Here is a 23,613-nt window from a genome sequence, read left to right as displayed (position 1 = left end):
AGCTCTTCTTTGAAAGTCTTATATAGAATTTGTTAGTAAAGCCATCTGGGCCTGGGCTTTACTCTTGGCATCAAACTCAGGACCTTTGGTTTATAAGCCAGAAGTTCTAGCCACTCCACCACCTTCAAGATCACCTGGGCTTTGATTCTTGGGAAGATTTTTGATGACTGAATTTCTAAACTAGTGTTTGGCTTATTTAAGCTATCTATTTCCTCTTGGGTTAGGCTCAGCAGGTGGTATGATTCTAAAAGTGTATCCATTTCATCTAGGCTATCTAATTTATTTCCATAGAGATGTTAATAATATTTATGTATGATTTTTTGTGTCTCCCCATCTTCAGTTACAATTTCATCTTTGTTGATCCTGATTGTTTTTATCATAGCTTTCTCTCTTTTTCTTCTTGTGAGTTTACCGGTGGTTTATCTATTTTATTTTTCTTTTTGAAGAGCCAGCTCTTGGTTTCAATCTTTTAGATCATCTTTCTAGATTCTATTCTATTTCACTAATTTCTGCTCTGGTTTTAACTATATTTCCTTTCTCCTGCTGACTTTGAGGTCTCTGTTGCTCCTTTTGTTTTATTTATTTATTTATTTATAAATAAAAAAAAGGAGACATTAACAAAACCATAGGACAAGAGGGGTACAACTCCACACAATTCCCACCACCAGATTTCTGCATCCCATCCCCTCCCCTGATAGCCTTCCTATTCCTTATTCCTCTGGAAGTATAGACCCAAGGTCGTTGTGAGATGCAGAAGGTGGAAGGTCTGGCTTCTGTAATTGCTTCCCCACTGAACATAGGCGTTGACTGGTCGATCCATACTCCCAGCCTGTCTCTCTCTTTCCATAGTGGGGAAGGGCTCTGGGGAAGTGGAGCTCCAGGACACATTGGTGAGGTCATCTGTTGCTCCTTTTCAAATGGATTCAACTGTGATGTTAGTAGTTAGCTTACCCGAGATCTTTGCTGCTTCTTAGTATGGGTCTGTGTTGCTAAAAACTTCCCTCTTAGGACAGCTTTTGCTGCATCCCACAGGGTCTTATAGTTGATCTCTTCATTTTCATTGTTCTTCAAGTAATTTTTTTATTTCTCTTTTGATTTCTTTGGTGACCCAGTTATTTTTTTTATCTTTATTTATTTGTTGGATAGAGACAGTCAGAAATTGAGAGGGAAGGGGTAGATAGAGAGGGAGAGAGACAGAGAGACACCTGCAGCCCTGCTTCACCACTTGGGAAGCTTTCTCTCTCCAGGGGGTCGAACTGGGATCCTCACGCAGGTCCTTGCACTTTGCGCCACTTGCGCTTAACCCGGTGCACCACTGCCCGGCTCCCAACCTCCATACTTATTTGGTACCAGAGCTCAAATCTAGGTACCTAGTTTCAATGCTTGGTAAAGCAGACATTCTCAGGGACTGGGTGATGGCTCACCTGGTAGAGCATGTATGCTACTATGCTTGAGGACCTTGTTTCAAATCCTCAGTCCCCACTTAACAAGGGAAAACCTGCATGAGCTCTGGAGCAATGATGCAGGCATTTCTCCTGTCTCTCTCATCCTGTATTTGTCATAAAGAAAATGGGGGAGGAGGGAAAAGGAAAAAAAGGGGTAGATACAAAATGGTCTCCAGAAACAGTGGACTCATGCAGGCACCCAGCCCTGGTGGCAAATACAAAGTAAAGCAGGCACTTTCTCTAAGCCTTCTCCCAGAACTTTATGTGAATGGATGCCTTTCTGAACTAATCAAAGATCAGTTTTTTTCCCCTATCTTGTGCTCTTCACACTAATGAATCAAAACCTTACAGAGGGAGCTGTTCTTTGCTTAGCTGCCATATTGTATTTGCATTTATTTGCATTTATCCTGTGTTTGCATGTATAATTGCTCATTTACCTTTGTGTTTACTGTCAGATTTTGGTACCAGAATTGGGGACACCTATGCATAAATTAGGAGTCTGATTCACCAGATAGCCTCCAGGAGCCCCTCCTTACATAGCTCTAACTTGTTTGTGAAGAGGCAGGGGTTGGGCGGTAGATTGCATAATGCAGAGACTCTCGTGGTGGTGCACCTGGTTGTGCACACACATTACCATGCACCAAGGCCCAGGTTCCCCATCTACAGAGGGAAACTTCACAAGTGGTGAAGCAGTGTTACAGGTATATCTCTCCCTCTGTCTTCCCTCTCAATTTCTCTCTGTCCTTTCAATAAAATAAAAATAAATTTAAAAAGAGAGTGAGAGACTCTCATGCCTGAGGTTCCAAAGTCCCAAATTCAATCCCCTGCACCACCATAAACCAGAGATGTTCAGTGCTCTGGTAAAAAATAAAGAGGCAGGTGGCCTTTGTTTGTTTGTTTGTTTTTATAAATGTGTGGTCCATATCTGACCACAGTCCCAGGGTCTCTGTGGTCTCTGCAGTGCATGTGGCAGGAATCTGGGGGCATAGAGTCCTGAAGCCATCTGCCAATGTTTAATCCTTGGCAAGTTACTTAGTAATAGCTCTATTTCCATATCTAAAAATGGGGATACCTCAAAGGCCCTTGTAAGGATTAAATAACAATGAAAACTAGGTGGAGTTGGGCTCTCATTTTACACATTAAACATATTTTAAATAAATAACATCGTGCAAACATACATACTTACTGCATGAAGGAGCGAGAATTTTCCTTTGGTCCTCAACTCAATAGCAAATTCCAGAAACTACAGATCAGTGATTTAATTTTTGTGTAGAAATTCAGTGTGTATGTTTGTGTTCAACCTGGGTGCATGTGTGTACATGTATGTAAAATACTGTCAAAGGGCTGGGGAGATGTTCAGTGTTAGCATATAGGACTTGTGTGCTAGAGTTCTTAGATTCCCAGCCATCACCAACAGGCAGAACTGAGAAGTCCTCTGTTAAAAAAAAAAAAAAAAAAAAAAGGAGGAAGAGGCAGAGGAGGTGGAGAAGGAGAATGGGCAAAGGGAGACAACATGATTACACCAGAGACTTTCACATCTGAGGTTCTGAGGTGCCAGTTCAATCCCCCAAACCACCGTAAGCCAGAGCTGAGCAGTGCTCTGGTGAAAATAAATAAATGAAACAAACTAGTAATAAACAACTTAAAAGGTTTTTAATAACCCCATCACCCAGACACAACTCCCACCGTCTTTAGAGATGCTGACAATTATAGTGCATTGTGCTGCTAAATTCATTTCTCTTTTCCAACATTTAACTGTGGTCTAAATGAGGACCTGATTCCTTTCTTTCTCATTAGTGCTTTCTCTTTTTTAGTGACATCCCAATCATCTTTTGTTGCATAGAAACTCCACACCAAGGACTCACAATCATAGCACTTATTGTTTTTCTTCAAAGTCCTGTGAGTCATCTGGGTGGCTCTCAGTCCGGGTATCATCTGGGATGTTCCACTCATGTGTCTGAGAGCCAGCAAGCCAGCTGATGTGCAGGCTGACCTGCCTGGAAGTCTCCTTTGTCCTCCAGAGTCTAACTACTGTCCATATCCCAGAGTAGCAAGACAGGAATGCCCAGTGCACAGACACCACTAACCTGCACTATTGTTCCCTGAGTGCCCATTCCAAGATTGGGCCTATAGGGTAGAGATAGAGATTTTGCTTTGTTTGTTTGGTTTTTTATGGCTCTGGGGATTAAACCTAGGCCCCCTGCATGAGACATGCATGCTTCCACTGAGCTTCATCCCTGGGTAGACTGTAGCTCCTGAAGGAACCAGTGTTGCAAAGCCACATAATCATGAAGAACTTGCAAGCCTACCCCCAGAGCTTGAAACCATGCCTAGCACATAATTAGTCATCAAGAATGACTAGTACAAGAACTAAGAGGCAAATATTGTCAAATAATGTCAGTGGCACATGCCTTCTGCCCGTCTGTGGGTCTCAACAAAGTGCAAAAAACTTCAGCTGCTGAGAAAGTGAGCCATGCTCGACTTTATAGCCTGGTTCCTTTCTGTCTGACAGTTGCAGCTCACCGTGGACCTCTTGGCTTTATTCATCCCAACACTAAAACTTGCATAGTTGCTGGCTTATGAGTTTTGCCCATCCTTCATCTTTTTTCTTGGAATAGTTTTGGAAAAAGGGAAACACTTTGTCCCCTCACAACTCTTTTGAGGGTGCGGCCACTTGGGTGCCCCCTGGTGGCTACTTCATGCATAGCCTCACTTGAGCTATTTGCCATGAAGTTGGATGGAATCAAGAGCTCTCAACTAGGAGAGCAGGAAAGAAAAGAAATATAAACAAAACAAATAAACAACAAAACCAAAAACTTAAATTATCATTTAGACCTAGTCATGGGTAAACAATTTGCTTGTCCGACTATAACCTGACCCAGAGAAAAGCTATAGTAGCAAAATAAAGAAAATGAACATGAAAGAGATCCCTTATCCTTAATCAGGTGGGGCCTGAGTGGTAGTTCAACAGTGGAGTGCATACCTTGAGTAGGTAATGCCCTGGGTTCAAACTCTGGCACCACATAAAACAGTCCTCTGACCCCTCCTTTATACAGTAAAGGGGAAGAATCAGGAACTAGCAGGTGCATAATAGTGCTGCTCTCAGTGAAGAAAAGTAGTAGAGTTGGAGAAGGTGAGGGGGTGTTGTGGCCGCATCAGCTCATCCAGAGCCTGGTAGGTGCCTACTACGAAACCCAGGAAGCCCAAGATGCTGATGAGGACATCCTTGACAATGATGAAGGGGTTCAGGCCGTCAGAGTAGAAGGTGGTGATCTCCAGCAGGGGTGGGATGATGAAAGCTAGGGCACTGCTGCTGACGGAGCCCACCAGGGCCAGCACTAGGTCCAGGCGGGGGATGAGGATGGCCAGCACACCTGTGGACAGTACAGGAGAGATGGGCACCTTAGGCTGAGCTGAGATGTCAAAACCTGCCTGTGAAATCTTCATCTGGCAACATAAGCCCACTTCTTTCTTTCTCTTTCTTTCACCTCAGCGTTATCACTGGGGCTCAGTGCTTGCACTATGAATCCACTGGTCCTGTGGCCATTTATTATTATTATTATTATTATTATTATTATTATTATTATTTCTTGGATAGGACAGAGAGAAATTGAGAGAGAAGGGGAAAATATAGAGGGAGAGAGAAAGAGAGAGATGATACCTGCAGACCTGCTTCACCACTTGCAAACCAAACACCCTGCAGGTGGAAAGTTGGGGGCTTGAACCAGGATCCATGCACAGGTCCTTATGCTTCGTACTATGTGTGATTAACTTAGTGTGCTACTGCCCAGCCTCCTAAACCCATCATTTCTCACATATTCAAGTTACAGAAAGATAAAGTGAAATGTACAGTTCAGATTCTCACATCTTTAGCAGCTAAGCTCCTAATTAAACACAAATGGTCTTAGTAGCCAGCTATCCCTGCTGTTTGGGCTACTTAAATGCCTAAAGCAGGCAACACTTAAAAGAAATTTTGTATAGTGGAGACAGCATAATAGTTATGCAAACAGACTTTTGTGCCCGAGGCTTCAAAGTCCCAGGTTCAATCACCCACACCTGCTTTCCTATAATTCCCTTTTTAATAATGGATATGACCACATGCACCTCTTTTTTCTCCCCCTACTTCAGGGCTTCACTGGAGTTTGATCCCTATACAATTCCAAGGCTTCCAGTGGATTTCTTTTTTATTTTTTGTCACCAGGGTTCTTGCTGGAGGTTGGTGCCTACACAATGACTCTACTGCTCCCAGAAGCCAGGATTTTTTTTTTTCGTATGTTTGTTTTTCTTAAACAGACAGAGAAATTGAGAGGGAGCGAGAATGGGAGACATCTGCATCACTGCTCTACCACTAGTGAAGCTCCCCCACCCCATGGACTTATTTATTAATGAGAGAAACCCAGAGCATCACTCTGCCATATGTGATGCCAGGGATTGAATTTAGGACCTCATGCCTGAGAATCAGTGCTTTATCTACTGCACCACCTCCCAGGCATAGTGCTGAATTTTCAAATGTGTGAATTCAGATAAAGTGCTCTGATAGTTGTCTTTATGATTTCTTCTCTCTCTTTCATTGCTAAATAAACAAATCTTGAGAAAAAATAAAATAAAACATACAATCACAATAAGAAGAGTTTTAGAGCTGCAGGTCACCTTACAACCTTCACTGTGCCTTTGTCTCTAAAATACTTGCAGTTTGGGGGGTGCTCTAGACTATGGGGGCAGTGAGGGAGCTCTCTCACTCCCTTGAAGCTCACAGGAGGACATGGGCCCAGGGCTCTTCCAATAACTGTTGCCAGTGGGGGCTGGGGACACTCAGCCTGGTAAATTGTCCTCTCCTTCTGCGTTTGTATGTGAAATGGGTCACATTTGGACACCTTGTGAGGATCAGACCACATGCCTTGTTGCCAGGCAGACTCACTGATAATACTATTGGCCTGGACCCTGGAGGGAAAAACAGCCTGGACTTGAGCTCCATGATTCCTACACTGGCAGTCCTCCCTACTCACTCTGGCAACCTGTCTTGGTTTGCTCCTCTGTAAAGTTAGGTTAGAAGTAGTCTTGCCTTAGCAGAATTCCCTAGGGATGTAAAAATACCATGAAATGCAGAATAAGAAGAACTTAGTACAGTAGATGCACAAGGCTAGCAACTGATCAGTGTCAGTTCTGAGTATTCTGACTGGTTCTGACAGCTATGCCACTCCCACTGAACACCAGTCAAGCCAAGTAGGTGGCAGAGCTAAGGTTTGCACAGATGTTGACTGCGAGATGCTGGTACCAGCCCCTGGTGTTAGACTTAACCCTGGGCATGCTTGAGCCTGCCTGCACTTACCAGTCAGACAGACCATGACTAGGCGGGTGCCCAGGTCTGTTAGCAATGCCCAGCGCTGGGGCACCTTGGAAACAGCCCAGGGGACAATGGTCTCAGCTGGGATATAGAACTGCAAGGTGTAGGAGCACAGGATGCCCAGAACATACAGGATCTTCACCGACTGGTACAACCTGCAGGCAAAGCAGAAAACTGCTCACTCAGACCCTGGGGCCTCCATTCCTGGTCTGGAAATGGTGGCAGACTACTCTAGTAGAGAGGGAAAAGTAGAGTCCTGAATCCCTGGGGAAGAGGCCATCTAGGATAGAGTGGTGTGGGTTCGGTGTTGGGGTGTGGACAGGGCTGCCTACAGGCCAGGGCAGTGGATGCACCTCTTATCTCTGCACCTTGCACAGAAACACACAAAGCCTAGTGCTCTTGTCTGGTGGCTCTGGATTTGCTGTGTCCTCCCTGCTGTGACAATGTGAATCTTAATACAGCAGTTGGTCCACTCCCTCCTGCTGTACCCCCATGCCCCTCCCTTGGGTGATCTGCTTCTCCCCCTGTCCTAAGTAACATCTTTCTTCATGCTAACAAGCAAGAGTCAGAGATTAAAAGGACACTGTTGGAGAAAGGTAGCCCAGAGCTCAGAGCCTGAGGCCCTGCATGCCTGCCTTCTCCACCTCCTTGATGACCCCCACCTGAGAACCCACTCACCAGCAGTTGGGCAAGTTTAAGGTGATGCTGGCCATGATCTCATCACCAAAGCGCAAGTAGCCGAGCGTGGCGACAAGGATGTAGAGGAGGATGACAATGGTCATCCCCAGAGAGAGGATAACTGGGAAGTGGCGGGTATCCTTCATCTTGTTTTCCAGGGGCAGGACCTGCAGGAAGACTCAGCATGAAGAGAGAGGGAAGCAGAGGGACACATAGAGTGGGAGACTAAAACAGACTCACACTCCCACATCCAGTGGCAGCATGTCCCTGAACCCTGGAAGCAGCAGCCACCCGATGTCCAGGGTGGGATGAGGTATAAACACATCCTGTAATCACAATGGAATATGAGGCAACTATCAGGAGGGAGTCTTGGTGCAGCCCTCACAGGTGAGACTAGAGGGCATGGTGCCAAGTGAGAGGAGCCTGTTGCAAAAGGGCAGAGACATAGTGAGTCCACACAGAAAGGACAGAGTGTACACTCAGAAAATAGGTGTAGGGAGCAAGGGTATAATAGCACAGAGCCCCTGTCTCATGAGATGTGAGTTCTGGAGACAGGCCAATAATCCATGGTCATGCAACCAAGTAAAAATGACTCAATCCTCTCTCCCGTCAGTGCAATGACCCCAGAGAGTCAGTGCCACCTGCTACTCAAGCACCTGAACACCCAGAGTTCCCTCTCCCATCCAGTGCCTGGAAGTCTCCCCCTGGCTCACTCACCACACCAATGCTTTCATAAGAGAACACTGCTGTCCCGAAGAAGAGGGGGTAAGTCTTCCAGCTCGACACCAGTGGCAGCTGGCTGGGGTCTGGGATGTCCTGCAGGAAAGAGGAACACGGGGGAGTCACTCTTAAAGCTCACCTGAGCGCCTTTTAGAAGGGAGAGTTTCCAAGGAAGATCCTACTGAAAAGAGCATGACTTGTCAAAGAAATCAGCCCAAAACCACTATCTTGGACAGATGTGTCATCTAAATGTCAGAACTCAGCTGGCCTGGATCTATAAAGAGGCTGTAATCCAATCCTCAGAAACACAGGGGATTGAGTCATGACCTTTATCAGCCATCAAAGACACACCAAACCAAACCAAACCAAAAGTGGTCTGTGATACCTGACCTACAGATTCTCTGATACCCATTTCCCAGAAGAAATTATTTTAAAAAAATGCAGTGATCATTCTCAGTTATTAGAACATAAATATAACACGAGGGAGTGGATGTAGATAGCTTAAGGGTTATGCAAAAAAAAAAAATAGTAATGACTGCAAGACTGATCTGTAAACGTACTAAAATATTTGACTAATTCATTAGTTTTGCTAAATTCCATGGGCAATGTAACCTTTATTCTTTTTTATCTTTATTTATTTATTGGATAGAGACCACCAGAAATTGAGAGGAAGGGGGGAGATAGAGAGGGAGAGAGGCAGAAAGACACCTGCAGCACTGCTTCACCACTCACAAAGCTTTCCCCCTGCAAGTGGGGACCAGGAGCTCGAGCCCAAGTCCTTGTGCATTGTAACATGTGCACTCAACCAGGTGCACCAACACCCGGCCTCTCTTTCTTTATTCTTGTAATATCTCAAAAGGTATTGAGTATGCCAAGGGATACCTAGAGTTTAAGTTTCTACATAGTTTTGTCCATTACAAAAATCAATTAGAGCTGGGGAGATAGCATAATGGTTATGCAAAGACACTCTCATGACTGGGGCTCCTAAATCCCAGGTTCAGTCCCCCATGCCACTATAAGCCAGAGCCAAGCAGTGCTCTGGTAGGGAGGAAAAATGAGGAAACAAAATCAGTTAGTGGCCAAGAATGTGGAACAGTGAATATACTGTTAGACTAGCACACGTGGGGTTCTAAGTTCAATCCTGGCTATTACATATGCTAGAATGATGCTCTGGTTCTCTCCTCTCTCATTAATATTTAAAAATCACAATTAGAAAGGGTTTTAATAGTTTGAAACTGGAACAGGGAAGATAGCATAATGGTTATGCAAAAAAGGCTTTCATGCCTGACTTTCTGTGATCCTAGGTTCAATCCCCAGCACCATAATAAGCCAGAGCTAAGCAGTGCTCTAGTCTTTCTTTCTCTCTGTAACTCTCTTGTTAAAATAAACATATTTTTAAATTATCTTTATTTATTTATTGAATAGAGACCATCAGAAATCAAGAGGGAATGAGGAGTTAAGAGAGGGTAAAAGACAGAGACACCTGCAACACTGCTTCACCACTCATGAAGCTTTCCCTCTGCAGGTAGGGACTGGGGGCTTGAACCTAGGTCCTTGCGCATTGTAACATGTGGCACACAGTCAGGTGTGCCACAACCCGACCCCAAAGTAAACATATTTTTTAAAAAGTTGGAAACATTTATACATAACTCAAGCTCAAGGCATTATAATGAATATTGGGATAGATTTATTTACAGTATTTGAACCTGTCTACAACCTCTGTGACAATGATTAGGTTTGTTCTCTCAAATTTCCTCCAGGGATAATTCAGGTGCACAGAATCATGGTCATAAACTATAAGACTGAGTGACTTGACAAATTTTGCATGTGGGATTGTCTGTGGTTGAAGTACTGGGTTGTCAGAAAAGTCATGATGCATGTTTTTCCATAAATTATGTCATGATTTTTCCAACATCTCAATTTCTTTGCAAAGTATAACTGTCTTTAAAAGCCAGTATTTGCCATACAAGTGAGTAATGGAGAACCAGTCTGCAGAGGTGGCATCTAGGAGGAAGAGGAGGCTACATAGAGAATTCTGTAGGAGTGGTCCAGGAGTTGGCACAGTGGAAAGTGTTAGACTCTCTGAGGTCCTGAGTTTGATCCCTGGCAGCACATGTACCAGAGTGATGTCTGGTTCTTTCTCTCTCTCCTCCTATCCCTCTCATAAATAAATAAATAAATAAATAAATACATAAATTAAAAAAAATATATTAAAAAGAGGGAACTGGGAGGTAGCACAACAGGTTAAGCATACATGGTACAAAGCCCAAGGACGAGCTGAAGGATCCCAGTTCAAGCCCCCAGCTCCCCACCTGCAGGGGGGTCGCTTCACAAGCAGTGAAACAGGTCTTCACGTATCTATCTTTCTCTCCTCCTTTCTGTCTTCCCCTCCTCTTTCGATTTCTCTTTGTTCTATCCAACAATGGCAGCAATATTAACAACAATAGTAATAACAACAACAATGATAAAACAAGGGCAACAAAAGGGAAAAAAAATAGCCTCCAGGATTTGTAGTGCAGGCACTGAGCCCCAGCAATAACGCTGGAGGTAAAAAAATATATATATATTAAAAAGAGAGAGAGAATTCTGTAGGAGAAATGCTTCAGTGAGGCAAGGAGCCCCTAACCCACTTGACCTCAGGACTATCCCCAGGGGTCATATGTCTGTGACACAGAGGGGTCATATGTCTGTGACACCTGGAGGACAGGTGTACTCTAACCTGGACGATGTACTGGGTGAGGATCACCAGGCTGACCAGCATGCTGATGTTGGCAAACAGGGAGAGGACAGTCAGAACACGCAGGTTCCGGAAGAACACCAGCAACACCAGGAAGGGAAGAAAGGCCAGCATGTAGAGCCTCGAGTCCATGGTGGGTGTCAGCAACATGGGCCCATCCACATGACAGTTGGTGGTGGTGCTATTGATAGCCTCCACTATCTGAGGAAGGAGCAGAAGGGAGGGTAAGCGTGGGTGCCTGTTCTGGCCACAGTCAGCCTAGGGCCTTGCACACAAACAGACTCCCTCACAAAGAGGTAGCCTCTCACATGCCAGGCTCTCAGGGGGAGTGAAGATCACATCAGGACTTCTTGTGCTAGAGCCTCCTCGAGGTTCATCCTCCAAAAGGCTGCACAAATCAGTTTAATACAAATGACCTGGGAGGTTGTGTTGAGGTCAGAGCACCAGAATTGCAAGCATGAGCCTCCAAATTCAGTCCCCAGCATCCGCACATGCCAGAGTGATGCTATTGTTCTGTTTTGTGTTACTAAATAGATTTCTAAGAAAATATGATCATTGGATCAGTACAAAATTGCCCACTTGGATAGTATGCTGCTTTGCCAGGCTTGAGCCTGGCCCCCACTGCATTGGAGGAAGCTTCATTGCTATGCTGCTGTCTTTCTCTCTTTGCTTCTGTCTCTATCTGGGAAAAAAAAAACCAACAACAAAAAAAAAAATCTTGGCAATTCTGAATAAGATGGGGGTTGCAGTGCCAGTGGTTGTCATGGCACACTTGGTATAAGTGGTCGTAAATCACAGGTACTAGACAGACACCTGTTACATTTGACAAAATTGCAGCCATATCAAGTGCTACTTTATTCTGTAGCTCCTTTTCACTTATCTGCTCTCCATAGATTTCAAAGGAATCATTAAGTTGTTCTTCCTCATTAAATTGTTTTTCCTGCTTCTTCAGGAAAGTAAGGCAAATGCTTGAAGCACCAACCAGGCCTCCCAGGAGCTCCAGAAACAGGGCACCAAACCATACCTTCCTCCACCTCCCTAGCCATCCCCCATGTTCCTGTCTCCAGGTGTCCACCACTCCCTCCTCCCACCAGGAAGCTGCTCCTCTAACTATCCCTTCTAGCCCCCCACCACCCCATCTCAGTGACTTTTCCTCACCTCATAATTCCTGACCTTTGGTTCCCAATTAGGCCACGCAGGTCTCAGAGAGTTGTTAACAGTGTTCTGACCCAACACTACAACACATTGATGGTGAACTTTTACCGTTTTTTGAACATATCCCCACCCCCTCACCCCCACCCCATGAACACTCGAGACACACCTGTTGTTTAAGCAGGTCACAAATGAAATTCTGCTATCTATCTATCTATCTATCTATCTATCTATCTATCTATCTACCTATCTACCTACCTACCTACCTACCTACCTACCTATCTATCTATCTATCTCGTCCCTCCCTTTGGTAAACACTGGAGCTTCACTGGTCCAGCAACTTTTTCAGGTAAAAGTGATAGAAGGAAAGACACCAATGTGGTGGGGCCAGGCTTGAACCTGGGCCCCAAACATGTCAAAGCAGCCACCCTCCCAGGTGAGTTACATATTGAGCAATGATTTGGTAACGTGTCTTAAGAACAAACTCTTCGGAAGTCAGGCGGTAACGGTAAAACAGTGGGTTAAGCGCACGTGGCACAAAGCAAAAGGACTGGTGTAAGGATCCCGGTTCGAGTCCCTGGCTCCCCACCTGCAGGGGAGTCACTTCACAGGCAGTGAAGCAGGTCTGCAGGTCTCTATCTTTCTTTCCCCCCTCTCTGATTCCCTTCCTCTCTCCATTCTCTCTGTCCTATCCAACGACAGCAACAGCAATAATAATAACTACAATAATGATAAAACAAGGGCAACAAAAGGGGAAAAAAATGGTCTCCAGGAGCAGTGGATTTGTGGTGCAGGCACCAAGCCACAGCAATAACCCTGGAGGAAAAAAAAAAAAAAAGATTCAGCAGCAAAAAGTGGGTAAAGATGCCTCAACCCCAAGACTTCCTGCATTTATTTTAAAAGAGGTAAAGGGAGGTGGGAAGAGTGAAAACAGTCCAAGGCTCTTACAGTTTAGTTTTAGAGGCCAATCTTGAAGACAGATCTAAGATCCTGGACAAAGGGCAGATAGAAAAAAAGGAGGCCACCTGGGAGGTGGTACAGTGGATAAAGTGTTGAATGCTCAAGCATGAGGTCCCAAGTTTGAAGTCTTGTAAAGGGGTGATGCTGTGGTTCTCTCTTCTCCTCATTAATAAATAATTCTCTAAAAAATGCTTCAAGTGACCTTTGTGAAATCTATAGACAGATGAACTGGGGAATGGGACTTTTTGGTGACACCTATTTTAACTTCTTTTGTAATACCCCAGAGGACCCAAGGCAAGAGGTAATTTGTTCAGTAACAAATTACCCTTCCTCTCTTTTTCTAGAATACTCTACCTGTTTTAAATTATCCGCCAGAAACACAATGTACACACAGCAGAACCCCAACTGAGTAACAATGAGGAAGAAGACCACCAGGTGTCTGCAAGAAATAGAGAAAAAACATGTTAGTAAAGAGCTGGCTGGCTAGTTCCATTTCTGTCCTAGCAGTGAGTGACCCTCTGTGGCACCCTTGGTCCTGCCACAACAATGGGCTAGTGAGCAGGGAGCTAACAATAGCTCCTTTTGACAGAGTGTTTCCCAACCACCTGTACTCTCAGCTCAACAGGTGGTACCAATTCTCAGGGCCACGAGCCTCCCTGTGCCCAGCTCCACAGCATTCCTCCTCACTGCGCCAACTGTGCAGCTCACTGTGCCAGCTGTGCAGTTAACTATGCCCTAACTGATCAAGTGTTTATTAGCATCATTCACACTCAGATTTGCTTATCACCCTGTGTGGACGCCATGCTAAACACTGGGGCACATAGTCCAATAATATGTGGCTTAGAGACTGTGGACAAAAACAATTATGAGGTGATGGTCATGGTCAAAAGGGCATTTTACCCCAATTATGGACCACACCACCTTAGGAAAACCTGTGCTTGGGTGCAGAAATCCCTTAGAAAGAAGGAAAGAGCGCAAAGCACAAGGACCGGCATAAGGACCCCGGTTCGAACCCCTGTTCCCCACCTGCAGGGGAGTCGCTTCACAGGCGGTGAAGCAGGTCTGCAGGTGTCTATCTTTCTCTCCTCCTCTCTGTCTTCCCCTCCTCTCTCCATTTCTCTCTGTCCTATCCAACAACGACAACAACAATAATAACTACAATAATAAAACAACAAGGGCAACAATAAAACAAGGGCAACAAAATGGAATAAATAAAATAAATTAAAAAGAAAGAAAGAAAGAAAGAGGGAGGAGAAAGAAAGGGAGAAAGCAAGAAAGAGAAGTTCCACAAAAGGCTCAGCCAATTTCTGAGCAGTCTGGAGGCTGGATAGGAGAGTCTTGTGCTAAAAGAAGTTAAAAAAATACAGCAGCATCCAAGACAAAGCTTAGGATGAGAGGACTGTCGAGTAGTTGTGCACTGGGAAGTTAGAAACATAGAGTCTAGTGCCCACCTTCACCTGGAGGAGAAGATAAAAACATGTTCCAAGGTTATATCCATGTGTTGGGGCTTGGACAACATAATGAATGGGGAGGAGAGAGCTCACCTGAGAAGGTGTTTGCTTTGCCCTTTGTGCAACCCAGGTCGAAGCCCATGATATACCACATGGCAGCACAGGTACACTAGGGTAAATTTCAGTGCTGTGGTATCTCTCCCTCCCTCTATTTATTAATTAATTAATTTATTTTATTTTAAAAAAGGAGATGTTAACAAAACCATAGGATAGGAGGGCTACAACTCCACACAGTTCCCACCACCAGATCTCTATATCCCATCCCCTCTACTGATAGCTTTTCCATTCTTTATCCCTTTGGGAGTATGGACCCAAGGTCATTGTGGGTTGCAGAAGGTGGAAGGTCTGGCTTCTGTAATTGCTCCCTCTCTCTTTTTATCTGAATAAGTTAATCCAGAGACATGAGACTCTAGCAATAGTGGGGCACATGGAAGACCATATATTGGGGAAGAAAGGGCACTTTCAGATCTGAGGTAAGAAACTGAGTTGCCTACAGGAAGACGTTCAGGAAACAGCTGTCATTAGGATCTGAGACTATTGATTTATGGCTTATGGGTAGAAGCTGCTGGGAAGAGTGAAGAAAGGGCCCCACTCCAGACCTGAGGACACCACCAACATTCAAGGCAGGACAGAAGCAGTGGAAGCATCTGCCAGTGCAGCACAGGAATGGCCAGATAGGCAGATGGGAGCCGGGGGAACAGAGGCAACGTCTCCTCTCTGGTGCTACAACTGAGAACCGGGTGGAGCTCACATGTTCTGCAGTTGAATGTCCATAGAGGTGTCATGAAGCTCTGACACTCCTGGGAAGGGCCCACGGGGGCAGAGCTGGGGCACAGGAAGTTCAAGAACCACTATAAATGCTAAATGGTCCCAGGGCATAAGGGGTTCTGGGGGGCTGGAATCTCACCACAGGGGAATGGGCATTTTAGTCTGCTCTCTATTTTTTCCATACTCTAACCTCTTCCACTATGTTCTGGATGAAGACTTCTCATCTGTGTCCTCCCTGGAAATAAGTGCAGGCTCACACCTCCAACCAGCCCTTGGTGTCTCCATTTGAGTGGCCTCAGGCACTTTCATCCTTTAGAAACTCAAAATTAACCAGCATGTCTTTCTTTACCCGCTATCCTGGGGTCCCAGCCATGACCAAGTTCACCAGCCTGGTCTCAGCCAGGACAGCCACCTAGACACTGGGCACAGGCCTCTGACCAGTCCAGCAAAACTAACTCTTGCTCTTAGACCACCTGTCCTCATATAAGCCCAAAAGACCGGGCACACAGCAAGATGGCTGCTTTCCTGATTAAAGCCCTCCAGCTTCTTGGTTGCTTCTGAGGAGAGAGCAGAAGAGTCTAAAGTGCACCACTCCACTGGTCCTGGCTCCCACTTAGTTCACCTCTCCAACTCTACCCACAGATGGCCTGATCTTTCCATACTTGGAAACAGCCCCACCTGCTGTCTCCTTTTTCCTGGAAGCCCTGGGGCCCCTGCTCACTTCCCCCTAGGTAATTCATCATCCCAGTTCTTCAGCCTGGCTGTCTATCCCACAAAGCCTGCCAGTCCTCATCTCTCCACCTGCTTGGCACCACTTCTCTCCCTCCTGGCACTCATATTGTGGTGGTTGGTAGCTGATCTGAGATGTTTCTTTTCTTGGTTTTTTCTTTCTTTATTTATTTCTCTTACTTTCTTCCTTTTAATATATATTTTTATTTATTCTGGATAGAGACAGAAATTGAGAGGGAAAGGAAGGGGCCAAGTGGTGGTGTACCTCATTAAGCGTTCACATTAGTGCACAAGGACCCAGGTTCAAGCCCCCAGTTCCCACTTGCAGGGGGAAAGATTCATGAGTGGTGAAGCAGGGTTGCAGGTGTCTGTCTCTCTCTCTATCTCCCCTTTCCTCTCAATTTTCTGGCTGTCTCTATCTAATATATAAATAAAGATAATAAAAATTTTAAAAAGAGAGAGGGGGGAGTCGGGCTGTAGCGCAGCAGGTTAAGCGCAGGTGGCACAAAGTACAAGGACCGGCATAAGGATCCCGGTTCGAACCCTGGCTCCCCACCTGCAGGGGAGTCGCTTCACAGGCGGTGAAGCAGGTCTGCAGGTGTCTATCTTTCTCTCCTCCTCTCTGTCTCCCCCTCCTCTCTCCATTTCTCTCTGTCCTATCCAACAACAACAATAATAACTACAACAATAAAACAACAAGGGCAACAAAAGGGAATAAATAAAATAAATATTAAAAATAATAATAAAAATAAAAAGAGAGAGGGAAAGGTAAAGAGAGATGCTTGCAGCATTGCTTCACCAATCATGAAGCTCCAATCTCCCACCCCCAACCCCATGTTCTGGAAGGTGGAGCAGTGGATAAAGCACTATTCTCTCAAGCATGAGGTTCTGAGTTGAATTCCTGGCAACACATATACTGGAGTGATGTCTGGTTCTTTCTCTCTTTCTTCCTATCTTTATCATTAATAAATAAAATGTGTTTTTTTTTAATTAAGCTCCCCACTGCAGATGGGGATGTGGAGCTTGAATGCAGGTTCTTGTGCTTTATAATATGTGCACTCAACCAGGTGCACCGCCATCTGATCCCTGTCCTAAGCTGTTTCTTGTGTCTTTCTCCCTGGACTTGGGGTTCTGTGATTTAGAGCCACATTTTTTTTTTCATACTCTCATGATATTTCTAGGGCCTGGTACATAGTAGTGACTTTTATTAAGGCAGAAGCTCATTTCCCTCCACCCCTGGGCACAGCCAAAGCAAGTACCTGCCCCAGAGTGCATGCTTCTTCAGCCAGGCACTGGGCCCTGCCTCCATCCCGTGCATCACCGTCTCCCCGTAGTCCAGAAAGGGCTTGTTGAGCCTGTGAGAGAAGCACACAGTCGATGAAAGGTCTAACCTGAGATTACACACTGGGGGAATGACTCCATGGCAGAACCACACGGGGGGGGGGGGGGTAGTGGCTCTCAGGACACCTGTGTGCCCCCATAGTAGCTGGGCAGGCACACGTGTGCTCAGCTTACAGGTGGCTTCCAGGGACCTGACTGAGGCCACCCCCAGACACATAAAGGGAAGAAGAAGGCCCTGCCCCACTCCTTTGCCTTTGCACTGGCCTTTTGGAGAAAACTAAGAAGTCAACTCTGATGTCAATTTCTGGGATAACCCTGAGGACCAAGTTCAAGGGCTTGGTGGGGACAAGGTGCTCACCTCTTGCAGAAGCGCTGGGCACATCGGACCAGGATGTGCATGCAGTGTAAGGCGATGTAACCCATGACCAGCAAGCTGAGTGAGCCCATCTGGGGGTGTGGGAGGAGAAAAGAGATCAGGATTATGGGGGGAAGGGTTAGCACAGCTACCACTCAGGACTCAGAACTCTCTAGCAAACTGGTCTGAAAGAGCAACAGGCTTTCTCCAACGTAACTTCAACTTATGCTCTAAGTAAGCAGGCTCTAGCCCCATGTGGTGCTGTGGACCCAGCCTCCTTCTTATGCCTTGGTGACTTCAGGGTTACAAGTCTACCTGCACTCCACAGGGGAGGAAATTCAGGCCCAGAAAGTGGACACACACACTCTGCAAGTCTGGACTAAGCTATTCCCAGAACGGCATCTTGCAAACCATCAGAAACTCAGATGTTCATTCTCTCTCTCTGTCCTCCCCACCCTTTCCCAGGTATAGCCCACTCTGGGGTGGTCCCTCTTACCAGGAGGCCTGAGTTCTTCATGGCCAGGGGCAGTCCCAGGAGTCCCGTGCCAACATTGCCCTTCACCAGGTGAACCAAGGCCTGGAACCCCCTAGAACAGAGGAAGTAGGGGGGTGTGGTGAATGAGGGTGGCGGAGGGAGACTGGAGGAACTCCCTTCCTGTGTGCCAGTGCCTGCATTCAGCAAGAGATGGTGGGGCATGGGAGGCACCTCTGAATCTTCTGTAGGGTAGCCAGCCAGTTTCCCCAGAGCTGTTCTGGTTTTAGTACCTAGAACTAGGTGATATCGGAGCCCTTATATAACAGATTCTGAACTTGGACTTAGCAGGTGTTATGAAGAATGTGCTTTCTCAGATGAGGAAAGTGAGGTGCAGAGTTTTTCATAATGCCTTGCCTGAGGACATACCAAGGACCTTGGATTTAAAGTTGGGACTTGTCTTCAATCCACTTCTACTGGACTTACTACTCCCAGATATGGTTGTAGATCAGAGTATGGATATAGCCCTCACACACATACAACCACGGAGACTGAGGCTCTGGGTCATGATCCTGCTGTGGGACAGACAGGCACTCAGAGAAGGGGAAAGGGCAGTGGAGGAAACGGGGTGAGTGTGAGGAAACAGGTCTGCTGATGTGGGTCCCTGGGGCCCTGATGGGCAGAGCATTGGGGGTTGGGCTCTGAGCAGTGTTTTGAGGCTTTTCTCCTCAGCCAGGACATCCAGCTAGGGAATGAATGGCATGTCTTTTGCCACTCCCACAAAAAAGAGCAACTCTGGGGCCTTCCTTGAGGAGCTGTGCAATGGGTCCAAGGATGGGTCTGTGCCCCAAAGGCCAAAGTGCCAGGCAGAGCTCCTTCTGCTGGTGAGGCTAGGGTGAGGGGTGGCGTTCATTGTGGAGACTCCTCAGGAGAGCAGTGAGAAGACTACAGAGGTGGCTGGGGCCAGCTCAGAGCTGCACCAACCAGGGCAAAGCCAAGCCCACCCTATAGCCGCAGGCAGATGCCAGACTAATGCTCCAGACACCAATGCCTGTTTATCTGTGTGTGTGTGGTGGTGGTGGGGGGTGGGTGGAGCCCCCATGCAGCCATATATGATATTCTGCTGTGTCTTGATGTTTACTACTCCAAGGACTGAACTCAAGGCACATTCTGCTAAGCCTCCTCCCTGGGATCAACACTAGTACCTTAAAGTGTGGGTAATTCATTCGTGATGTAAGGGGTAAGGAGGACAATCAGGGAGAAGGGAGGAGGCAACCTAGGGACAGGGGTCTGCTACATTGGGGGTTGTTTCATAACTAGAAGGGGTCAACAGGACACTTTGGAAAGTTCTATAAAGATCTTGGGAAATCAAGCTTGGAGTCTGAGTCTGAGTCAGAGCACACCAACTGGAGAGGGGCATGCTGTGGTTGTGTAAGGCACCTGGCTGGGTGGGAGGCGGCCTCGACCCTCTCCTTCAGTGGCTTGGTGATTGCCTGAGGTCACTGTAGTCACCATAGCCAACTTGAGGACACTGCCCTGTGGGGCTTTACACACAGACCATCTTGGCAACCAGCCTGGGAGGACAAGCCTGTTTTTTCATGGAGGAGAAACTGAGGTAGAGATGTCCTGTGGCCGGTTGACCCAGCTGGATCTGCAGCCAGGTGAGCTGACTGGGCACCACAATCCCTTCACAACTGTTGACCCTCCCAGGGCTTGTCCTCTCATCCTTTTACCCTGCTGAGTTGGCTCCCAATCTGGTGTCAGCAGAGAACACAAGACTAGCCAACTTCTAAAGACTTCCCCTTGAAACCTCCCCTTCCCCCACCCTCCAGGGGCCTAAGCCTCTAGGTACTCATTCTCAGGAAGTCTCTGTGCCCTCAAGGCTTGCCCTGGGGGGCTGGCCCTCCCCAGCCTTTGATCTTGGCCCCAGGGCCTTTGCCTGCCCCTTCTATCTCCCGCCCCCACCCCCAATTCACCCTTCAGAATTCCTTCCACTGCAGCCCACCGCTCCTGGCTTCATTTGGGAAAACGGGCTCAGAGAACGAAGGAGCTTTTGCCTTTTTTTTTTTTTAAATATCTTATTTTTAGTGAAAGAGGGATACAGAGAGGAAGATACACAGAGAGAGCTACCAGAGCACTGCTCAGCTCTGGCTTATGGTGATGCTGGGGACTGAACCTGGGACTTTGGAGCCTCAGGCTTGAAAGTCTTTTGCATAACCATTATGCTGTCTCCCCAGCCCAGCTTTTGGCTCTTGTAGATGTCTTTATCCAGAGTGTTGCTCAGCTCTGATTTCTGGTGGTTCAGGGGACTGAACCTCAGGCATGAGAGTCTGCATAACCACTTCTCTCCCCTCCCCAAGTGTTCTGTTTGCCTCTACTAGGAGATCATCCAGATTCAAAGGAGGTCTCGAAACTTTACATCAGGCTCAACCTGACGCTGTTGACTGGCTACGGAAGAAGGGCAAACGCTAGAAGAAGATCATCAGAGTGACAGCTCTGAGCCCTTGCTGCATCCTTTGGAGTCCAAGCCCACCCAGCCATTTCAGGCACAGGAGGCAGGCTTCAAACTGCTTTCAGACACACCTTCCATCTTCACAGAGGGAAGCTTTGTGACCAATGAGCCCCTGTCATCTGAAGCTGGAGTCTCACCTCTCCTCCAAGACCTTGGGGCCCTAATTTCTCCCAGTGAGCTCCCGGATCGGTCAAAAGCCCCTCCTGCCATTGCCAAAGTAGCTGGGCATCAGTTTTCTCTCACAGGCCACAATGTCCCTCAAAACTCCTGGGCCCTCTCTGCTCCCAGACAGCCCCCTATTTGCACAGTGGATGCCAACTAGAAGGCAAAAGAGAGACTCACGTGATGCCTTTGGGCTTCCCCTGACCCGGGGGTTCCGTGGAACTGCCATCAGAGAAACCAGGGTCCTCCTGTAGCTTCTGATCATTTCCAGGAGAGATGATGTCCAGTTTGAAGACTCCAGCTTCCTGGGGCCCCTCAGCACTACTGGTCTCAGACATGCTGGCTAGTGATAGACTGGGGATAGTGCTTGGCGGCTGGGAAGCCCTCCCTCCCTTTGGCTCAGGCCCCACCCACTACCCCAGGGGGTTCCTCCTACAGAAGCAGGAAGAGGGGCCCGAGGTTGGAGGGGTAGGAATGGAGTTGGCCCTCCTTCACTGGGTTTAGGAAGGGCTGGGAGCTACATCCACTCTGGCCTCAGGGGCTGGTGTTTGGGGAACACCCTCTTTTAGCCTCTTCACCTAAATTTTCCGTGTAATCCTGTAAGTGAAATCTAGGGGAAACAAGGCTCTATCAAATGTGGAGACTTTCCTGGGGCCACATGGCTGCAAAGTGACAGAGTGGGGGCCCAGCCACCTCTATTTCCTCTTCCTGGGGCAGGCAGCACAACTTTGTGAGGTGTCCAGGGGCGGGGGTGGGGGAGTCCCCGTCTTTAAATTGGTGGGAAGAAAAAATGAGAGACTCACCTCTGAGCTCTTCTCAACCTCTGTGAGCTCTCTCCGGGCTGAGTATGGGCGTCTGGGTGGCAGCAAGGACCGCTGCTGGGCGGGTGGTGCAGCGCGGGCGTGGGGAGGGTGAGCTGAGCTCAACTTGGCACGAGCGCGTGTAGCTCAAGATAGAACCTGGAGTTTCACAGAACCCTGACAGTCACTATTTATGCCTTTGGGACAAGCGGACTAGGTTTACTCCTCCCCCAAAGCACTGCAATTTACCCCGGCGGCTGCCCCGCCCGAGCTTTTCTGAAATGACCTCAGGGCCAGCCCGCCACGTCCCAAGCTGGCTGGGCCCCTCCCAGCAGGGGATGCTTTCCAAGGTCCTGTCTGGAGCTCAATGTCTTTTCTGTCTGTCATGTTTGTAGTTACTGGGGTTATACTGCGCCTGGCCAGCTTTTTCAGGCTCCGGGTGAGCAGGGACACCCTGCTTCCCGCAGTGCACCCCCATGTGGTGTGTGGCAGCTGCTCCTGGAGTGCGCACGTGGCAAAGAAGGGCACTCCCAGCTGAGCTGGGTCCTGGAGCCCTATATTTCTTGTTAAATGAGACCTTCTCCAACTCTTCTCTACCCGTACCCCTTCACGTATGAACTTGGGCTTGGTGGTTACTCCTCCATGTTTTGTTTGTTTCCAAAACACTGTTCAGCTCTGGTCTGTGGTGGGGGTGGTGTGGATTGAACCTGGGACTTTGAAGCCTCAGGCATGAGAGTCTATTTGCATAATCTTTATACCATCTACCCTCCACCTCCACCCTCCCTATGGTTTTTACAGCCATTTTAACTGTGGAGTTGGGTGAAGCTCCCTGAACCGCAGCTGCTGTAGACAAGGGCAGAGCAAGAACCCTCCCCTCCCACCATCTGACCTCCATTCTGAACTTGGTGAGAAGCCCACCCTTTTTCCTCCCTCCTTTACCTACTGGCCCCATCAACGAAGCCCTCAGTGTAGTTGGAGAAACCATCTCCAGTTCTATATGTGGCAGTATCGTGGTAGGAGGTGGGAGAGGAAAATGCACAGCTCTGGGACCCCATAATCTGATGATTCTTTTTTTTTTCCTTTCTTCTCCAGGGTTATTGCTAGGGCTTGGTGCCTGCACCATGAATGCACTTGGAGGCCACTCCTCCCCCCCATTTTATTGCCCTTGTTGTTGCCCTTATTGTTGTTGCTGCTGTTGTTGTTGGATAGGACAGAGAGAAATAGAGGAGGGGAAGACAGAGAGGTGAAGAGAAAGACACCCACAGACCTACTTCACCACCCTTGAAGTGACCCCCACCCCCTCTGCAGGTGGGAAGCCAGGGCTCGAACCAAGAAGACAGAGAGGAGAGAAAGATAGACACCTGCAGACCTGTTTCACCACCCATAAAGTGACCCCCCCCCAGGTGGGGAGCTGGGGCTCAAACCAGGATCCTTACACCGGTCCTTGTGCTTTGTGCCATGTGCGCTTAACCCACTAAGCTACCTACCACCTGTCCCCCAATCTGATTATTCTAAACTCAGTCTCACCACTTGAACTCTCCCCCACCCTCAGCATCTCTGCTCAGGCAGGCTGGTCAGAGTATCTAGGAGCCTGGGGTGCTGGATATATGCCAACCTCATCCTTGGGAAGAGGCTTTTGGAATGTGGACCTTAAAGCCTGAGTGGTGGCCCTTAACACAAGAGCAATGGCCCAGGTCTACTCTTCGGTTGCTGAGACCCAAGGAAGTAGGATTTCCCTCTCCCCTCTGTGAAAGTGGGGACTGGAGTACAGAGGCTTCTAGGGCAGGTTTCCTCTGGGCTTTGCTCCTACCCACATTTGAGGGAGGGCAGCTCTACATTAGCATCTTCCTAGTGTGTGGAGTGACCTGCATGGGAAATCTCTAGGCCCAGCTCTTGGGGTAACTTTGGAAGCTGACACCATGGGGAG

At 47.4% G+C, this 23,613-nt stretch overlaps 1 protein-coding gene across 3 annotated transcripts; it reads right to left on the bottom strand.

Annotated features, from left to right (window-relative positions):
* Positions 1-3,081: 3,081 nt before the first annotated feature.
* On the bottom strand, positions 3,082-21,907 carry LOC103118556 (proton-coupled amino acid transporter 2). Of its 3 annotated transcripts, none has more exons than XM_007528783.2 (11): positions 21,690-21,903; positions 21,067-21,225; positions 18,237-18,327; positions 17,744-17,832; positions 17,304-17,399; positions 13,391-13,475; positions 10,907-11,125; positions 8,185-8,283; positions 7,468-7,634; positions 6,775-6,944; positions 3,082-4,819 (listed from the first exon to the last, which is right to left on the bottom strand). In XM_007528783.2, the coding sequence occupies exons 2-11, from the start codon at positions 21,222-21,224 to the stop codon at positions 4,548-4,550; spliced, it is 1,446 nt and encodes a 481-aa protein (XP_007528845.1). In that variant the 5' UTR covers position 21,225; positions 21,690-21,903; the 3' UTR covers positions 3,082-4,547. The 3 variants fall into 3 exon arrangements, with proteins under 3 accessions (XP_007528845.1, XP_060053959.1, XP_060053960.1); XM_060197976.1 differs by having other exon boundaries at positions 21,067-21,229; positions 21,690-21,902; XM_060197977.1 differs by lacking the exon at positions 10,907-11,125 and having other exon boundaries at positions 21,067-21,229; positions 21,690-21,907.
* Between the last annotated feature and the right edge of the window lie 1,706 nt (positions 21,908-23,613).

The sequence above is a fragment of the Erinaceus europaeus genome, chromosome 9, assembly GCF_950295315.1.
Source record: "Erinaceus europaeus chromosome 9, mEriEur2.1, whole genome shotgun sequence".
Taxonomy (NCBI): Eukaryota; Metazoa; Chordata; class Mammalia; order Eulipotyphla; family Erinaceidae; genus Erinaceus; species Erinaceus europaeus.
This window is presented reverse-complemented; position numbering and strand designations above follow the sequence as displayed.

Bases quoted from the DNA above. Each gene is read 5' to 3' on its own strand.
- LOC103118556 (XM_007528783.2), bottom strand. From the start codon at position 21,224: ATGTCTGAGACCAGTAGTGCTGAGGGGCCCCAGGAAGCTGGAGTCTTC. The intron at 18,328-21,066 runs GTGAGTCTCTCT...CCTCTGTTCTAG, and splicing joins GGGAAGCCCAAAGGCATCAC to GGGGTTCCAGGCCTTGGTTC. The intron at 13,476-17,303 runs GTACTTGCTTTG...TATTTCTTGCAG, and splicing joins AAGCATGCACTCTGGGGCAG to ACACCTGGTGGTCTTCTTCC.